The sequence below is a fragment of the Humulus lupulus genome, chromosome 1 (assembly GCF_963169125.1).
Source record: "Humulus lupulus chromosome 1, drHumLupu1.1, whole genome shotgun sequence".
NCBI lineage: Eukaryota > Viridiplantae > Streptophyta > Magnoliopsida > Rosales > Cannabaceae > Humulus > Humulus lupulus.
In genome coordinates this window covers 4377273-4394143 of record NC_084793.1, presented here as the reverse complement: position 1 = coordinate 4394143, position 16871 = coordinate 4377273, and the positions used below count along the sequence as shown (strand labels likewise).

At 31.8% G+C, this 16871-nt stretch overlaps 1 protein-coding gene across 2 annotated transcripts; it reads left to right on the top strand.

Annotated features, from left to right (window-relative positions):
* The first annotated feature begins 3726 nt into the window (after nt 1-3726).
* On the top strand, nt 3727-7224 carry LOC133783340 (F-box/kelch-repeat protein At3g24760). Of its 2 annotated transcripts, none has more exons than XM_062222956.1 (2): nt 3727-5022; nt 7076-7224. In XM_062222956.1, the coding sequence occupies exon 1, from the start codon at nt 3852-3854 to the stop codon at nt 5001-5003; it is 1152 nt and encodes a 383-aa protein (XP_062078940.1). In that variant the 5' UTR covers nt 3727-3851; the 3' UTR covers nt 5004-5022; nt 7076-7224. The 2 variants fall into 2 exon arrangements, with proteins under 2 accessions (XP_062078940.1, XP_062078948.1); XM_062222964.1 differs by lacking the exon at nt 7076-7224 and adding an exon at nt 5113-5290.
* The last annotated feature ends 9647 nt before the right edge of the window (nt 7225-16871 follow it).

The following is a 16871-nucleotide window of genomic DNA, read 5'->3' as shown; positions in this document are numbered from 1 at the left end:
TGTAAATTAAGCAAGGAATTGAATGCTTCCCCGCCCCCATCCCTAGATATTCCTTGTTGAGAGCCAGATGGGGGAGTCCCACACAAACCCATTTTATTTTATTTTATTTTTTTAAATGTGGATTGCATAAAAATTAAACTATGTTAATAATTCAAACTAAATATTATTAAAAATAAAATTAAACAATCTTAAAAAGTTATTATTTTAAAAAAAAAGTTATTAATATACTAAAAAAAACACACAAAGAAGCATGTAAAAAAAATTTAGAAAATATTATAAAATAAATTATTGAAGCAAGGAGTGACATCCCCATCCTTGTCGCCGTCGCCGTCCCCACCCTCTTTTTGTTCCCATTCTCACTTCATTTTTCATTTATGGAGAGAATCCTTACCCCATTATGAGTGATCCTTGCGAGAAAATCTTACATCCCTAATTAGAATAACCACCCATCCAAAAAATTTGCCAATAAATGAATATAACTTCTTTTTATTTGTTTTTTTTTAAAAACAATAAATTGATACAGTTAGTTGACGGTGATATTTAAACAAAAGTAGTAATATTGTTTTAGAATTGCTAAAGGCATCACTAGTGTCCAACACCACAAGGAGGTGACATACCGTACAATCTAATATTAAGTCTCACTTATTTGAATTTAATAAATATTATATGATATCGTTAACCAATCATCTGGTGCCACCTCATGTGGTGTTAGACACATTAATGTGCCAAATAATAACACTCATATTTTTTTTACTACTAATATTTCTATTTAGTTATTACTAGAAACACATACTACAAAATATCCAACAATTAGTTAAGTTTGTAAGTTAAAGATTATGGTATTATTATTATTATTATTCAAGGTTATTTTACTAAAAAATGCTATTCCAGGTATTAATTATTTAAATTATTTAAATTTTAAGGACAATATGTAAACGTTAAAGGATCTACTAATAGCAAGAATTGCACTTCACAAGTAAGTTTTGTATTTATTTTTTGTTCATTATAATTCTTACGTTCTATACTTATTGTGATAATTATTATTATTATTCATTGTAGTTTCCTTAGCTTCTTTTGTTTAAATGTCATGGGTATCCTAAGTATTTTATGATCATTCTTAGTATTCTATTTCATCTCAATAAAATCTCTTATTTCAAGATATTATATACTTGTTATTTATCTTTCCACCTGCTATTTTTTAATTAGCTATTAATCATGTACTTTATAATAGATAATGAATTCAATTATTTACAACATAATCTATCATGTGTTCTTAGGGATGAATTTTTCTTCCATGGGTACGCGCTCCTAATGGGGTGAGGATGGAGGTCACTTTCAAACCCTGAATGTTAAATGAGGCGGAGACCGAAATAATACTCCTCACCCCGACGGGACCCCGTTTTAATTTTTTTATTAATTTTATATAATTTTTAATTTATTTTACACATTTTTTTATGTGAATTTGTAGAATATTAGTAATTTTTTAAATATTTTTAATTTTATTTTGTACATTTTTTTTTTGAAAGAAATGAATGGTTTCATTAAGGCAAACATGCCAAAGAGACATACATATAATGGTCTACATATCTAGCCAAAGGCAAATTGGTAAACCAGGCCACCAAACTTTGGTTTCTTCCATGGACAGGGCCAGTTTTGCTAAAGAGTGAGAGACACTGTTATGAGTTATGTTACAATGTCTAATAGAAAAAGAAACCAATTTACCACTCAATGAAATGATGTCTTGAAGAATCATACCAAACTCTGAGACACAATCAGCTTTATTACAAATTTCCTGGCACACCCTAAGGCAGTCCGATCTAAAAACTACCTTAGAGTAACCCAGGCGGAGGCATAAAGAGAGGCCCTGAAGCATAGCATACGCCTTAGCCAAATGTGGTTTCATGGTGGAGGACAAAGGTGAGGTCGAGGATGCTAGCACCCTTTCATTCTTATCATACAAAACAACTCCCAATCCCACCTTCATTTGCTCTTCATCAACTCCAGCATCAACAAATAAACAAACAGTGTCCTCATCCATATGACTAGCTTGAGTCTCAACCTGATCAGGAATACTATTAGTGGTGTTCACGTTATTGGTCAAAATATGGGCCATTTGAAATCTGCTCAGATAGTCAATTGACCAATTTAGGACAAGCTCAACCTTAATCCAAAGTAAATCATGAATGAACTTGTTTCGCCTATAACATACTCGCCACCACAAAGTTAGGAGTTGTTCCATTTCCTTTTTAGATATTGAGCTCATACAATACAGGATAAAAACATACAAATCATGGAAATCTTTAAGATTATCCAAACCTTTAGTTGGCCACTCCGCTCTAATTGACTTCAATGCCGAACACCTCCAAAAGGCATGCATGGTGGTCTCAGGAGCTTTGTGACAGATTGGGAAAATGATCTCAGATTGAATCCCATGTCTGGCGAGATTAGATGTAGTAGGAATAAAATTAAGTGAGGCCTTCCATGCAAAGATTTTCACCTTGGGAGGGATACATAAGGACCATAAATACCACCACCACTATGATTAACCAAACGACGAGGAGGCTTGACCAAAACCCATCTCTCAGACTGCAAACCAATAGCCGCTTTTGATAGAATAAATTCCATAATCATCATGGTGCAAAACAAGTCTATTAGGTCCCTGTGTCAAGGGGATATGGATAGAGAGAATGGCAGGTGTTTCCTCAAAGCCAAATGATTGACAGATGAGATCCACATTCCACTCACCAGAGGGGAATTTCTGAGAGCTAACTTGGCAAAGATTTGGAGCCCCGGAGAAGGAATAAGATCGCCCACCGCCTTTCTTGGGAATCCAACAGTCCATTGAAATATTAACATATTTCCCATCGTTCACAATCCATGTGGTCCCCTTTTCAAATAGCTCTCTTCACCACAGAATGCTCTGCCATAGGTACGAAGCTCTTTGAGTACATCTAGTAGTCATGAAGGAGGAGGCAGGAAAATAAAACCCTTTCACGACTTTGGCCACCAAGGAATAGGGAGAATTGTAAATGCGAACAGCTTATTTCGCAAGGAGAGCCTCGTTAAAGAGAAAAAGGTTCAAAAATCCAAACCCCCATTAGACTTGTGCCAACATAAGGTCTCCCAAGTACACTAGTGCATTTTCTTTTTCTTATCATCACCACCCCACCAGAAACGAGCACACAACCTATGGATTTCATGAATTAGAGATACTGACAACTTGAATATGTTCATGGCATAAGTAGGAATAGCCTGAATATCTGATTTCAAGAGCACTTCCTTTCCACATGATGAAAACAATTTTGATTTCCACCCAAAAAGTTTCCACAATATTTTGTGAATATTAAATATTTTGAATTATTAATATAGTGTAATATATATTAATTTTAAATAATCTAATTTTGTTTATTTTATTTTTAAATAAACAGATACAAGGGAGAATTCTCTGCCCTAATAGGTATCCCTCAACCTCCTACCCTCCTGAAATATGCAAGGAGGGAGATTAAAATAATAAATGAGAATGGGACGGGAGAGCAACCATTTTATATAAAATAAAAAATTGATCTTTTGTACAAAAATAATAACAACATTAAAGTAGTCAATTTTCATAATAATAATAATAATAATAACAATTATATAATTGAGTTTTTTTTGGTATCTAGTTATCACCACCCACCCGTCGTTCAAAGATCCAACTCCCTACTTGCCATGCTCATAGGCATCAAAGTCCAACCATTCCCCAACTACTTCCCACGCACCTATCCCATCTTCCTTCCTCAGCTATCGTCCATTCAATCCCAAACCCTTCTCTCTCTCTCTCTCTCTGCAACATTTTTCCAAGTACACTGAAAATGACACAGTTCAGCAACCTCAGCCCGGACGTAACCGAACTCATCCTCTCCTACCTTCCCATCCCAACTCTCCTCAGAGCCTCCACTGTTTGTAAGCTCTGGTACGACATCGTTTCATCCCCTAAATTCTCCTCATCCGCGAACCATATCCCATGGTTCTTCCTCTACGGCCTCCACAACACTTCCTCCAGGAACAACCAGTCCTTCGCTTTCGACCCTTTATCCAACCAATGGTTCCAACTCCCCACCGCCGCTTTCCCTGATCCCCACCTACCCAACTCGTCTTGCTTCCTCGGCGTCGATGGCTTCTTCCTCACCACTGCACCCAACTTCATCTACTCCCGGATCCTCAAACGCACATGGCGCGTCACCTCCCCGCTTCGATTCTCCCGGATCAACCCTCTCGTCGGCGTTTTCGATCACGGGTCTCAGCGCGTTCCTCGGTTCGTCGTCGTTGGTGGCGTCAGATTCATCGGCAACTTAGTCGACATCGAGGACCGCTTGGCCGTCGAGATGTACGATCCTGATTCGGACTCTTGGGAGATTTTCCCACCTCTGCCGTCCGATTTCAGGTCCGGTAACTCCTCGCAGTCCCTCTCCTCGGCCTTGTTTCGGGGCAAATTTTACGTCTTCGGTATATACTCTTGCTTTGTTTCGTCTTTCGATCTGACCCAACACGAGTGGAGCGATGTCCAGACCCTTAGGCCACCTGGTGTCGTTTTCTCGTTTCTGATCGCCTGCCAGGACCGGCTCGTCTTGGCCGGAATATGCAGCGCGCAGGTTGGACTGTCGTTTAACTTGTGGAAAATCGACGACAAGACTATGGAATTCAGCGCCATTGGGAGTATGCCTCGGGACTTGCTCTACAGCTTGTTTGATAGTGATGAAGATGATAAGTTTGCGAGCTTGAAATGCGTGGGACTTGGTAATCTGATCTACGTTTTCAACGAGGATTACCATAAGAACTACCCTGCTTGCGTTTGTGAGATCATTGGAGATGAGTCTGGCGAGTGTAGCTGGAGAAGAGTCCCTCCATTGCCTTCACCTGTTAACAAATTTCACAAAGTCATTAGCTTCTGCTCAACAGTTTCTGTTCACAACATTCTTCGAGGAGAAGAAGATGTTGATCCGATTCAGGCCATGGCAGACTGATCAATTCTTCTTCTACTTGGTGAGTTTGTACCCTTTTCAAAGTTCAACTTTTTGGGCATCTTTGTATAAGCAAACTAGTTATTGTCTTCTTTTTGCCCATGTTTCTCAGATCCCAAGCTTATCAAAAAGGTCAATTTCACTATACATGTCGAGTACTTTTTAGTTTACTATGGAATTTCACCTTTTAACAACTATGCCAAGACAAAATAAGTGTATTCGTTTTCTTTGTTTGGTTGTTGAGTTTAATGGAAATGAATTGATTATCATTACATTCATTTATTTCATTACATTTTAGAATTCATTTATTTTATTATGTTAGAGAGTACAAGAATGTGATTCCAATAGAATGTGTCATATATTTTTGGTTATGAATAGTTTTTGACACAATTTATTTTTTATGAGTATATATAATTTAGTTATTTAGAGTATTTTGTAAATTTATAAACAATTTGAATAATTTACTATGATAAAATTAAGTTTTAAATTTTAAACATAATATTTTTCAAGCACATTAAAAAATAGTTACGTACACAATAACATGTGTGAACTTTATTTTTACTGGGCAAAATATTTGAAATTTTTCTAAAAAATTGTACAATATACACCATTTATAAAATAAAATTAGGACATTATTTACAAATTATTTACAGGTGCAACTCTTTATAGGTGTTTATTATAGGGATTTATTGTTGAGATTTGTGTTATGGTACATTGATATTAGTATGAACCGGTCATTTCTACCAATCAGCTTGCAATATGTTATATATGTCAATTTAATTACTGGGTTTTGCTATTGTAAACCAACTTTTTATCAATTTATATCAAGTTATCAAAACTTTATTTGTGAACACAGTTTATCTATGATTTTTCAAACTTTCAAACATCATTATTTGACTTGTTAAAGATTTTTCGTTTTGTCAACATCGTTTATCCAATTATAGTATCGATTATTAATGTGATTTAACATGTAATCTCATAAATTTTGTATTTTTCAAGATCCCTATTTCGTTTAATGGTCAATTTTAACACTTATTGATATCTGAATAATTTGAAATAAGTTTAAAATCCATTAAAAAAATTGAAAATTCAATAACTTTCGTAACATATATTTATTTAGGGTCTGATTGGTTCGTGATTGGAAAAATGCATTTTCAAAAAGTGTGTTTCTAAAATGAAAATCTAAATTTATAGTCTTAAAACATGTGTTTTGAAAATGTGATTGGTTTAGAATACGTAAACCAATTTTAAATTTTAAAAAGCTGGATATGTGATCGATAGAGAATCTGAAAATATAAAAAAGTGATAGATTTGTAGGATTTTAGAATATAATGATTTGAATTGGGAGAAACATGAAAATAATATTTTCTATTTTGTAGTTTAAAATTAGAATCAGTATTTGGATTGAGAATTTGAAAACAAGAAACAATCAAGTATTTATGTGGGTCCTACCATTTTTAAGTTTTAGAAATCATAAAATTGAATTTGGATTCACTACCAATCAGGCCCGTAATTTCTTGATATGTATTTTATAAAATATCTAATATTAAGAGTAATTATTATGAAAAAAAATAGAATTCACATGTTAAATAATAAAAGATTTTTGTATATCTCAAAATAACTAGTTTTTATGTTCTTAGAAAGTTAAGAGAAATATTTTGAGTTTATTTAAAAAAATTAAAATATAATAGTTTCTAAATCTAGCCTAAAAAGAGAGGAAATACAATTTTGGAGGAAAAATTAAGGATAAAAAATTGTATGTTTGGCATGAAAGAAAAAAAAGAGTAAAAGAGAAAATGGGGTGCAAAAAAATGAAGTGAGTCTCACCATTTTTTTCCTCTCTAAATTGGAAATTTTTTTCAAATAGAAATAATATTAAATTACTAATATACCATTATTTTATCAAATTTATATTAATAATTTTAGGAGTATAAAAATAATTATAAACTAATTTAATTTTCTTTTTTTCCTTTCCACCAAACAACAATAGAAATCATCTTTTTATTTTCATCTTAAATATTTTATTTCCTTTAATTTTTTCTTTCATTACTAATTTCTTTCCTTTATGTTTTTAGGCCAACTCCAATCAAACGGTAATAGGACATATACATACCGTGAACACCTAATTTAGCTATGTGTAAACAGTGTCATGACTTATATATTGTGCACTGTTTACGAGGTAAAAGCCAACTTTTTTCTTCTTCTTTTTTTAATATATATATCATATCTCTTTTAAAAAATTTAATATATTTATAACATATGAGTATTATTTAGGTCTATATTTTATGTTGGATTTTTTAAATTATAAATACACATGTAATTTAATTTTCTAAATAAAATTTCAAATATTTCATGATTAATTTTTTATATAATTTATTTTAATTTGTTTATGAAAATTCTTACTCTATACTATAAGAAAATAAAATTAACATTGAAATTGAAATTGATTAAAGATACAAAAGATAATTAAAATATTACAAACTTACATTATAATATTAAAATCAAACACATCAAACATAAAACATAAAACAACAATATATATAGAACACAAGACAAACTAAGACATACTTGTAATAATTTTTAAAATTATTCTCGGTTTTGCCAATATCGTTATAATATTGACTATAATCTTGTGCATGATTTTGAGATCGTTGATGTTTATCTTCAGCTTCTTCTTCTTGTTCTTTTTTATATTGAGATATTTGAAACTGAGATGCTCGATATTGAGATCGCTAATATTGAGATTCTTCTCTTTATTCTCTATATTGGGATGTTTGTGTTATTCATCTGTAAATAAATAAATGATAGATAATATAATAATAAAAAGAATATTTTATTTTATTAAAATATAATATAATAATAAAAAATATATATTTTGGTATAATTTTTGTTATTATGATTGGGGATGCCTTTAGAAAGTTAAACATGTACTATTTTTTTATTTTATTTTTTTGGGAACGGGGCAGGCTATCTGATAGGAACTAAAATTAATTAAATAATGTTTTTGTTACTCTTTTATTAAAACTCTTTATCAAGTTTTCATTACCTTATCAGACTTTCAAAAGGTGGACGAGGAAAACAAAGAAAGAAAGAAAATTATGTTTATGTTGTTTATAATTTACGGGGAATTCTTTTATAGGGGCTTTACTTTAAGTCTTATTGGTAGGACTTTCAGTATTTACAACTCGTGAATAGTTTTCGGCACGATTTTTTTTATAACCGTGTATATTGTAGCTATTTAGAGCATCCTTTAAATTTTCATAAAATTCCGAATAGTTTACAATACCGAAAACTAGGTTCAAACATGTTGCATGCGTGACTAATTTTTTTTATGCGCGTGAAAAACAATATGTTTGAACCTAGTTTTCGGTACTGTAAACTATTCGGAATTTTCTGAAAATTTGCAGGATGCTCTAAATAGCTACAATATACACGGTCATAAAAAAATAGTCGTACCGAAAACTGTTCATGGGTCGAGAAACGCTGAAAGCCCTACCGGTAGGGCTTAAAGTGAAGCCCTATAGGAGAATTGTCTTATAATTTAGTTATTTAGAGTATTTTGTAAAATTATAATAAATTTGAATAATTTACTATGATAAAATTAAGTTTTAAATTTTAAACACACATTAAAAAATAGTCATGTGCACAATAATATGTTTAAATTTTATTTTTATTAGGGCAAAATATTTGAAATTTTTCGAAAAATTTGTACAATATACACCATTTATAAAATAAAATTAGGACAAATTATTTACAGGCCAAAACATTAGAGGTGCAACTCTTTATAGGTATTTATGTTGAGATTTATGTTATGGTACATTGGTATTATTATAAACCGGTCATTTCTACCAATCAACTTCCAAGATGTTATATATGTCAATTTAATTACTGGGTTTTGCTATTGTAAACCAACTTTTTATCAATTTATATCAAGTTATCAAAACTTTATTTGTCAACACAGTTTATTTATGATTTTTCAAACTTTCAAACATCATTATTTGACTTGTTAAAGATTTTTCGTTTTGTCAACATCGTTTATCCAATTATAGTATCGATTGTTAATGTGATTTAACATGTAATCTCATAAATTTTGTATTTTTCAAGATCCCTATTTCGTTTAATAGTCAATTTTAACACTTATTGATATCTGAATAATTTGAAATAAGTTGAAAATCCATTAAAAAAAATTGAAAATTCACTTATTTTTGTAACATATATTTATTCATAACTTAGTTTCTTGATATGCATTTTATAAAATATCTAATATTGAGAGTATATATTATGAAAAAAAAATAGAATTCACATGTTAAATAATAAAAGATTTTTTATATATAAAAATAACTAGTTTTTATGTTCTTAGAAAGTTAAGAGAAATATTTTGAGTTTATTTAAAAAAAAATTAAAATATAATAGTTTCTAAATCTAGCCTAAAAAGAGAGAAAATGCAATTTTGGAGAAAAAATTAAGGATAAAAAATTGTATGTTTGGCATGAAAGAAAAAAAGAGTAAAAGAGAAAATGGGGTGCAAAAAAATGAAGTGAGTCTCACCATTTTTTTCCTCTCTAAATTGGAAAAAAATTTCAAATAGAAACAATATTAAATTACTAATATACCATTATTTAATCAATTTTATATTAATAATTTTAGGAGCATAAAAGTAATTATAAACTAATTTAATTTTCTTTCTTTCCTTTCCACCAAACAACAATAGAATCATCTTTTTTTTTTCATCTTAAATATTTTATTTCCTTTCATTTTTTCTTTCATTACTAATTTCTTTCCTTTATGTTTTTGGGCCAACTCCAATACACGATAATAGCACATGTATATACTGTGAACACCTCATTTAGCTATGTGTGAACAGTGTCACGACTTATATATTGTGCACTTTCATAATTAATTTGTTATATAATTTATTTTAATTTGTGTATGAAAATTCTTACTCTACACTATAAGAAAATAAAATTAACATTGAAATTGATTAAAGATACAAAAAATAATTAAAACATAAAACATAAAACAACAATATATATATATAAAACACAAGACAAACTAAGACATACTTCTAATAATTTTAAAAATTATTCCCGATTCTGCCAAGATCGTTATAATATTGATTATAATCTTGTGCAGAATTTTGAGATCGTTGATGTTTATCTTCAGCTTCTTCTCCTTGTTCTTTTTCATATTGAGATCCCTTAAACCGAGATGTTCGATATTGAGATCCCTAATATTGATATCATTCTCCTTATTCTCTATATTCGGATGTTTGTGTTATTAGGCCAACTCCAATGGGAGTTGCCTTGCCTAATGCTTGTCAGAATTGGTCAAAGAAGGAAAAAAAAAATTGATGTGGAGAAGTTGAAGTTTGGCAACGTTGCCCAGCAGTGGCAACGTTGCCTTAAATTTTTTTTTTTTTTTTTTTATTTGATTGGTTGAATTTTGATGTGACAATTTAAGCCACACTTACCCATTGGAGTTGGCCTTAATCTGTAAATAAATAAATGATAAATAATATAATAATAAAAAGAATATTCTATTTTATTAAAAAATAATATAATAATAAAAAATATATTTGTTTTTGTATAATTTTTGTTATTATGATTGGGGAAGCCTTTAGAAAGTTAAACATGTACTTTTTTTTTTTGGGAACGGGGCAGGCCATATCTGATAGGAACTTTTGCACCATTTTTTTCTATCCAAAAAACTTTATTTTATATAGTTAATTTAATTAGTAAGGTAAGTCCTAAAATTACTTTTTCTCTAATCTTCTTTTCCATGTCTCCGAGCATCAATAGCACAAAGAATCAAAGCCTTTTCTCGTGGCTTCCTCTTTACAATCCATTGTCGGCGACAACCAATTCATGTACATTTCATGAAAAAAAAAAAAAAATTCCTTAAAGTTAATAAAATCAAAAAAATTTGTTATCTACACCATTTTTATATAGAATATATATTTTTTATTATGATTTAATTGTAATATATATCTTTAAATATCTATTGATTTTGTTACTATATTTTTGTAAATAATTTGGCATATTAATCATTTTTTCTTTTATCTTGTAGGTCGTGTGAGAGGTTATCAATGGAGTCGGATTCCATATTAATATTTTATTTCCTCCAAATTTATTTATTTATTTTAGATATATTTGTGACAGAATTTTTTATTTTTTTTCGAGTTGACACACTTATAACTCCAATAAAAAAAAATTAACAGCAATACCCCCTATTATTATCTTTTTGCTGCACTTGTACCTTTTTGGCTCTTAAGTGTCAACTAGATCTGTTAAGTTCCAACAAAGACACGAAGACACGCGTGACAAAACTCTATTGGGTCACATGTCTGTTGACATGTCAAAATTATGATGCATGTGTATTTTTTCTCCTAAAATCACTTAATTTATTAAAAAAACATTTAAACTCTTTTAGAAAAAATTAAAACACATTTTATTAACCTAATCTTAAATAAAAATGATTAATTTAGGACTAATTAAGAAACTCATAAACCTAAAGCGTCTCTCGAACCTAGATCTGTCCCTTTAGATTTGCCCAGCCGCAACGACGCCCTTTAAAGCGTCTCTCTATCGCCATTATCGAGCTTCCATCTCCATCGATTTCTTCACCGCCTCTGTGCCACTGTAACTGAACTAGCTCAAGCATCTCCATCTCATACCGATACCCAACCTCCTCAAACCCTCTCGCTCTGTCTCAAATATATCTTCGAACTCATACCAAGTTATTTCTTAGATTTATCTTCATATCCTCTTTCTCGACCTCCCTCCATCTACAAGGCTACAACTCTCTCACACTCTTTCTCATATTTGAATCCCTCTCTCTCCTGTTACATTTTTTCAATTTTCTTTTTATTTGATTAATTTAAGAAATCTATGTTACTTTTTAATTAAAAGTATATCTTTTTTTTAGTTTAATTTATATGATTTTTAGATAAAATAAATAAAAAATTAGACACATCATTAAATTTGGACTTGTCATCACACACGGACAAATGAATTGATGTCACATAATCCTCGTTGATACTTAACGGTCCAAAGTGAATGGCTGCAAGAAAAATTTAACCGCCAAGTGTATTCCTGTCAACAAATTTTATTCGAATTATAAGTGCGTCCAGGAGCAGACATACATTGGAACGAGTGGAGTCAACTAACTCCAATGAACTTTTAGAAATTACATGTATATATGTTAATATTTTTGTAATATTTTAATAATTAAATATATTGACCCCACTAAAATATTTACATTTTCTTTTTTCTTTTTTAAGATCTTATAGTTTTATTTGTTTATTTTAAATTTTATTACATGTATTTTGCTTTTAATTCATGATAATATTATTCATATGTATTTTTGTTAATATATATATATATATTTTTTTTTACCCAGTAAAATTATATTCTAGGTGTGCCTCTGGTTGCGTCAACTTGCTACAAATATTCATTTATTTTATTTTGATTTTAGTTTTCATCAAAAAAGAGAAAAAGAGAACTTTATTAATAAAATACTAGCGTGGTAAGTCCAGTTGACTTTAAGTGTCTTTTGCTTAGAATTTTGACTTTTAAGTCACTTCATTATATATATATATATATTTTTTAATTAACCTTATTTTCTTTTTTGTTGGTGGCTTGGGCGCCAAGCTAGTTTTCTTGCCAGGGAATGAAAAAAATATATATTATCTTGGTTTTAACTAAATATAAAATAAAATTTCCAAAAATAATTATTTATCTTTTCCAAATTAACTTCTTGATTAATTTTGTTTTTTTTAATAAGACTATTTTATACTTATTTTATTACTATTAATATAAATTTTAATTAATTATAAGATTTTATACTTTTAAAAACTGAAATTACAATAATAATCAAACATCAAAGTATTATGATATTTATTTATTTATTACTAAAATCATATAGGTTGTTAATTTTGGTAAGTTTGGTAAAATACAAAGTTATTATTGAAATTATTAAAGAGAGATGATCACCTGTTTCACGTCTAGCACTTAATTCAAACTCATAAAACTAAAATAATATTTTTTAAGAAGAAAAATAACTATTATTTTAAAAATATAAAGATTTATATTTACATTTTAAACTAATATAAGAAATATTTAGAATTTTAATTTTACTATTACAATTCTAAGCAAAATAATATAAATAACAAGTTGATGATTAATAAGTTTACAACATTATTGCAAAACTACAAGAAAATATAGAAATGAACATAAAGAGAGTAGTAACAATTTTATGTGTAACAACCAAACTATTATAGAATTTGGACCATTAATAACTACTATACTAATTTTAAGAAAACGTACATGTGAAATAACCATAACTTTATTTAAAAACTATAAAGTAAATGCTAAATACATAAAAATTCATGTAGGATATAGGATCTCATTGTTTTGAAAACAAAATATAACTTAAATAAATTGGTTACAAAATGAAGTGCGGAAAAAAAATAATACATAGAAATCATAACTAAAAGACTTAAAAACTTCATCTTCGAATCGAACGCGCAATCCATCGATTTCATCTTGCCTCAATACACATCCCCAAGCTGCCAAGAATCTTTCTGCCGCCATAATTATTTTCCTGCACATATAAACATAAAGGAATGAGCCTAATGCCGAGCCAAAAAAATCTACTATAAGCATGAAACATAATAGGTTAGATCACATGGTAGGTTTATGATAACCCATCTACGTCCCCTGTCTAATATCTGAGGTAGGGTAAATCATAACCATGAAACATAAGAAAACATAACATAACATACTATAGCATAACTTATCATAACATATCAACATAACATATGAGCATATAAAACTATTGTAACGCCCTGGCTACCCCAGAACAGTTACGGTGAACGGTGGACCGGAAATTTGACTCACTACCTGAGTCCTTTGATCAAAAACGTGCTCTAAGTGTAATTAACAGGTTAAGGTATAAAACCAATAAAAAAGAAATAGAGATTTCTATTACAAACTGCTCTGCAGAGCTAAACAAAACATTTACAAGTGGTTCTCAGTACAAAATGGTCACTATTGTTTTAAATTTACAATCCCGCCGACCTAAGCGGCAAAAATAGGGTAAACCCCCTAGTTCCTCTGAGAACTCCTTGGCCGTGGTGGTCAAGCGGCCGCATATGTACACAACACCACATCAGCTCCCCACTCAAGGCTAGGTGAGATTTTCTTTCCCTTTACCTGCACCACATAGCACCCATGAGCCAAAGCCCAGCAAGAAAACATAACACTTCTCATAAACATTATCAAATGATTATCATTATAATCATACTGAACATAAAGCTTTCAACAAGCAAATGAACATCACATGATTTTAGCGGGAGAGTGGCTGCTAGGTAAGCCACTAGCCTCCAGGCTCTCTTTTCTAGCGGGAGGGTGGCTGCTAAGTAAGCCACCAGCCTCCAAGCTCTGTTTGTTCATCGACCCTCAGGGTCGGTCAGGCATTAATGCTCTTTGAGCCATTCAATGCTAATGGTCGATTAGATCTGATCTCCGTTGGCTTGCGTGAACCACGCTAAGTCCATCATTGACTAATAAGTCAGCGCTAAGTGACCAGTGTCCAGTATCACCGCCGAACTTGACTAATAAGTCACAGCTTCACAGCTGACACTAACACCTTTGCCAATTCTGACTGACAAGTCAGTGCAACGTGACCAGTGCCCAGTACCACTGCCGAACCTGACTAATCAGTCACAGCTTCACAGTTGATACTAGCACCTTTGCCAAACCTGACTAATTAGTCAGTGCTATGCACAAGCGAACAACATATGCTAAGCATTCCATGTTCAATCCATGTCTGTATTACACAATCAACATGCCTTACAAATATCCACGCATGTCACACTTGGGGTGCAGTTTTCTTACCTCCGGTTCGAGCAAGAACAAATAAAAGAGTGACCCTGAGAACGATCAACTTTTTGGTCCTTTAGCGGTTACCTGGTCATAACCAAATTATGGGATTCCATCAATAAAATAAATAATAAAAGGTTCCCAAACCAAAACCTAACCTCCGAGACCTCAAACACTACTCAACCGGGTAGTAGGTTCATTCCCGAGGCCTTAGGCTTGAATCCCCATGCTAAAAAGCTCACTTTGGCCAAAAATGCCTTAAGGCCCGCGACCCTCCTTGGCCATGCCGCGGCCCGCCTCTCAAACAGAGGCGCCTAAACCCAGCAGCTCCCAAGGGCCGCGGCTCACCCTGGCCATGCCGCGGCGCAACGCCCAGTTCAGCCAAAACCCCTGTTTTTTCTTCCCTCGAGTTTTCCCTTGAACCAACCCTTTAAACCCAATTTAAACACCACCTAAACCTCTTTCAAATACCCATTTAAACCTCCAAACATCACCCATAACTATCCCTCATCATAACCCAAGTAAAACACCTCAAGAACTCCCCTTAAATCCAACTTTCCACACCTAAATCCAGAGCTGAAATCCATGAACGAAAACAGAGCAAACCAGTCAAACAATGGATAAAACTCACCTCAAACCTGGAATTGAACCCTCTCCAATGGCTGAACCAAGTCTATAGCTTAAGCCCCTTGATTTCCTAGCTTAGTTCCACCCCTTGAGCTCAAAATCTCCAAAGAAGATGCAAAGAAAATGAAGGAAAGAGAAGGTACGGGAAGGAGGAGAAGAGAACTCTGTTTTGGGTTCTGTTTCACAGCCATCTATACATCATATATATCCATAACTCAAAAAACCATTATACCCCTAGGTCTTTAAGAGTTTCTAAAGCCAACTCAAGGGTAGTTTTGACATCTTCCACCTACACCGTTAATCATAATTAACGCTTCCTTTTTCCGGCTAATATCAATATTCTCAAACACCAATATTTCACATCCCGTTACCCTTTAATGCCCGGTAACACTCTAATCATTAAAACACCCCGAGACTTACCCCGAGCCCCGAGCTTAAGCCTGTTATGACCAAACCGATAATTAACATTCCTTGATCGTCTCATGCCAACTAGCTCGAACAAACCCACATCATAATGTGGTCTCAAATTATATCACCAACATGCGTATAAATAATCAATTTACCCTCAACGGGCCAAATTACCATCACACCCCTGTGGATAAAAATATGGACTCACATGCATGCATTTCACATCATATCATAATATAATCAACATATACATGCATTTAAGCAATTAATAACATAATTAAGCAAGTATGGCCCTCCCGGCCTACTGTTCACACCGCTAAATACATCGGGGAATTTGGGGCATTACAACTATCATATTTTCCTTACCAAAATACCGGGATGATGAAAACAAAGTCGGGATTTTGGAACACTCCTAAAATCCATAATAGAGAAGTGAGTATACTAAAGAAAATGGATGAAAATAATGAACTACACCATCGAAAAGATACTTACCAATAAGAATCGTGCGTTCAAGATCTTAGATGCCTAACCAAGAATAGAGAATACGAGTTAGGATTTGAGTAGAAAACTATAAGAACAATACAGAAAGGAACTAGAATAAGGAATAACTTGAATGCTTTTATGATCGAACTATACCTCGAAACCGAAATACACTATAACCTTACTTCCCAAGTGTTTATTAAGCTTATAACCCCAACCCAAGTGTTTATCACTATATAGTCTCACTAGCACCTGGAAGGCTCTGATTAATGAATGAAAAAGCTTGGTACTAGGTCTTATTTATAGAGTTTTAGGAATAAAAATCTTATTTTTGGCTTTGAATGAAAATAATGAATTTAATTGAAAATATTTGAATATCCTTCAGCCAAAGGCTTAGGACTTGGTCAAATTGTTCAGAGAAATTTAAGGAGTCAAAGCTTTATTTTTAAAACAAAAATAATAAAAACAAATAGAA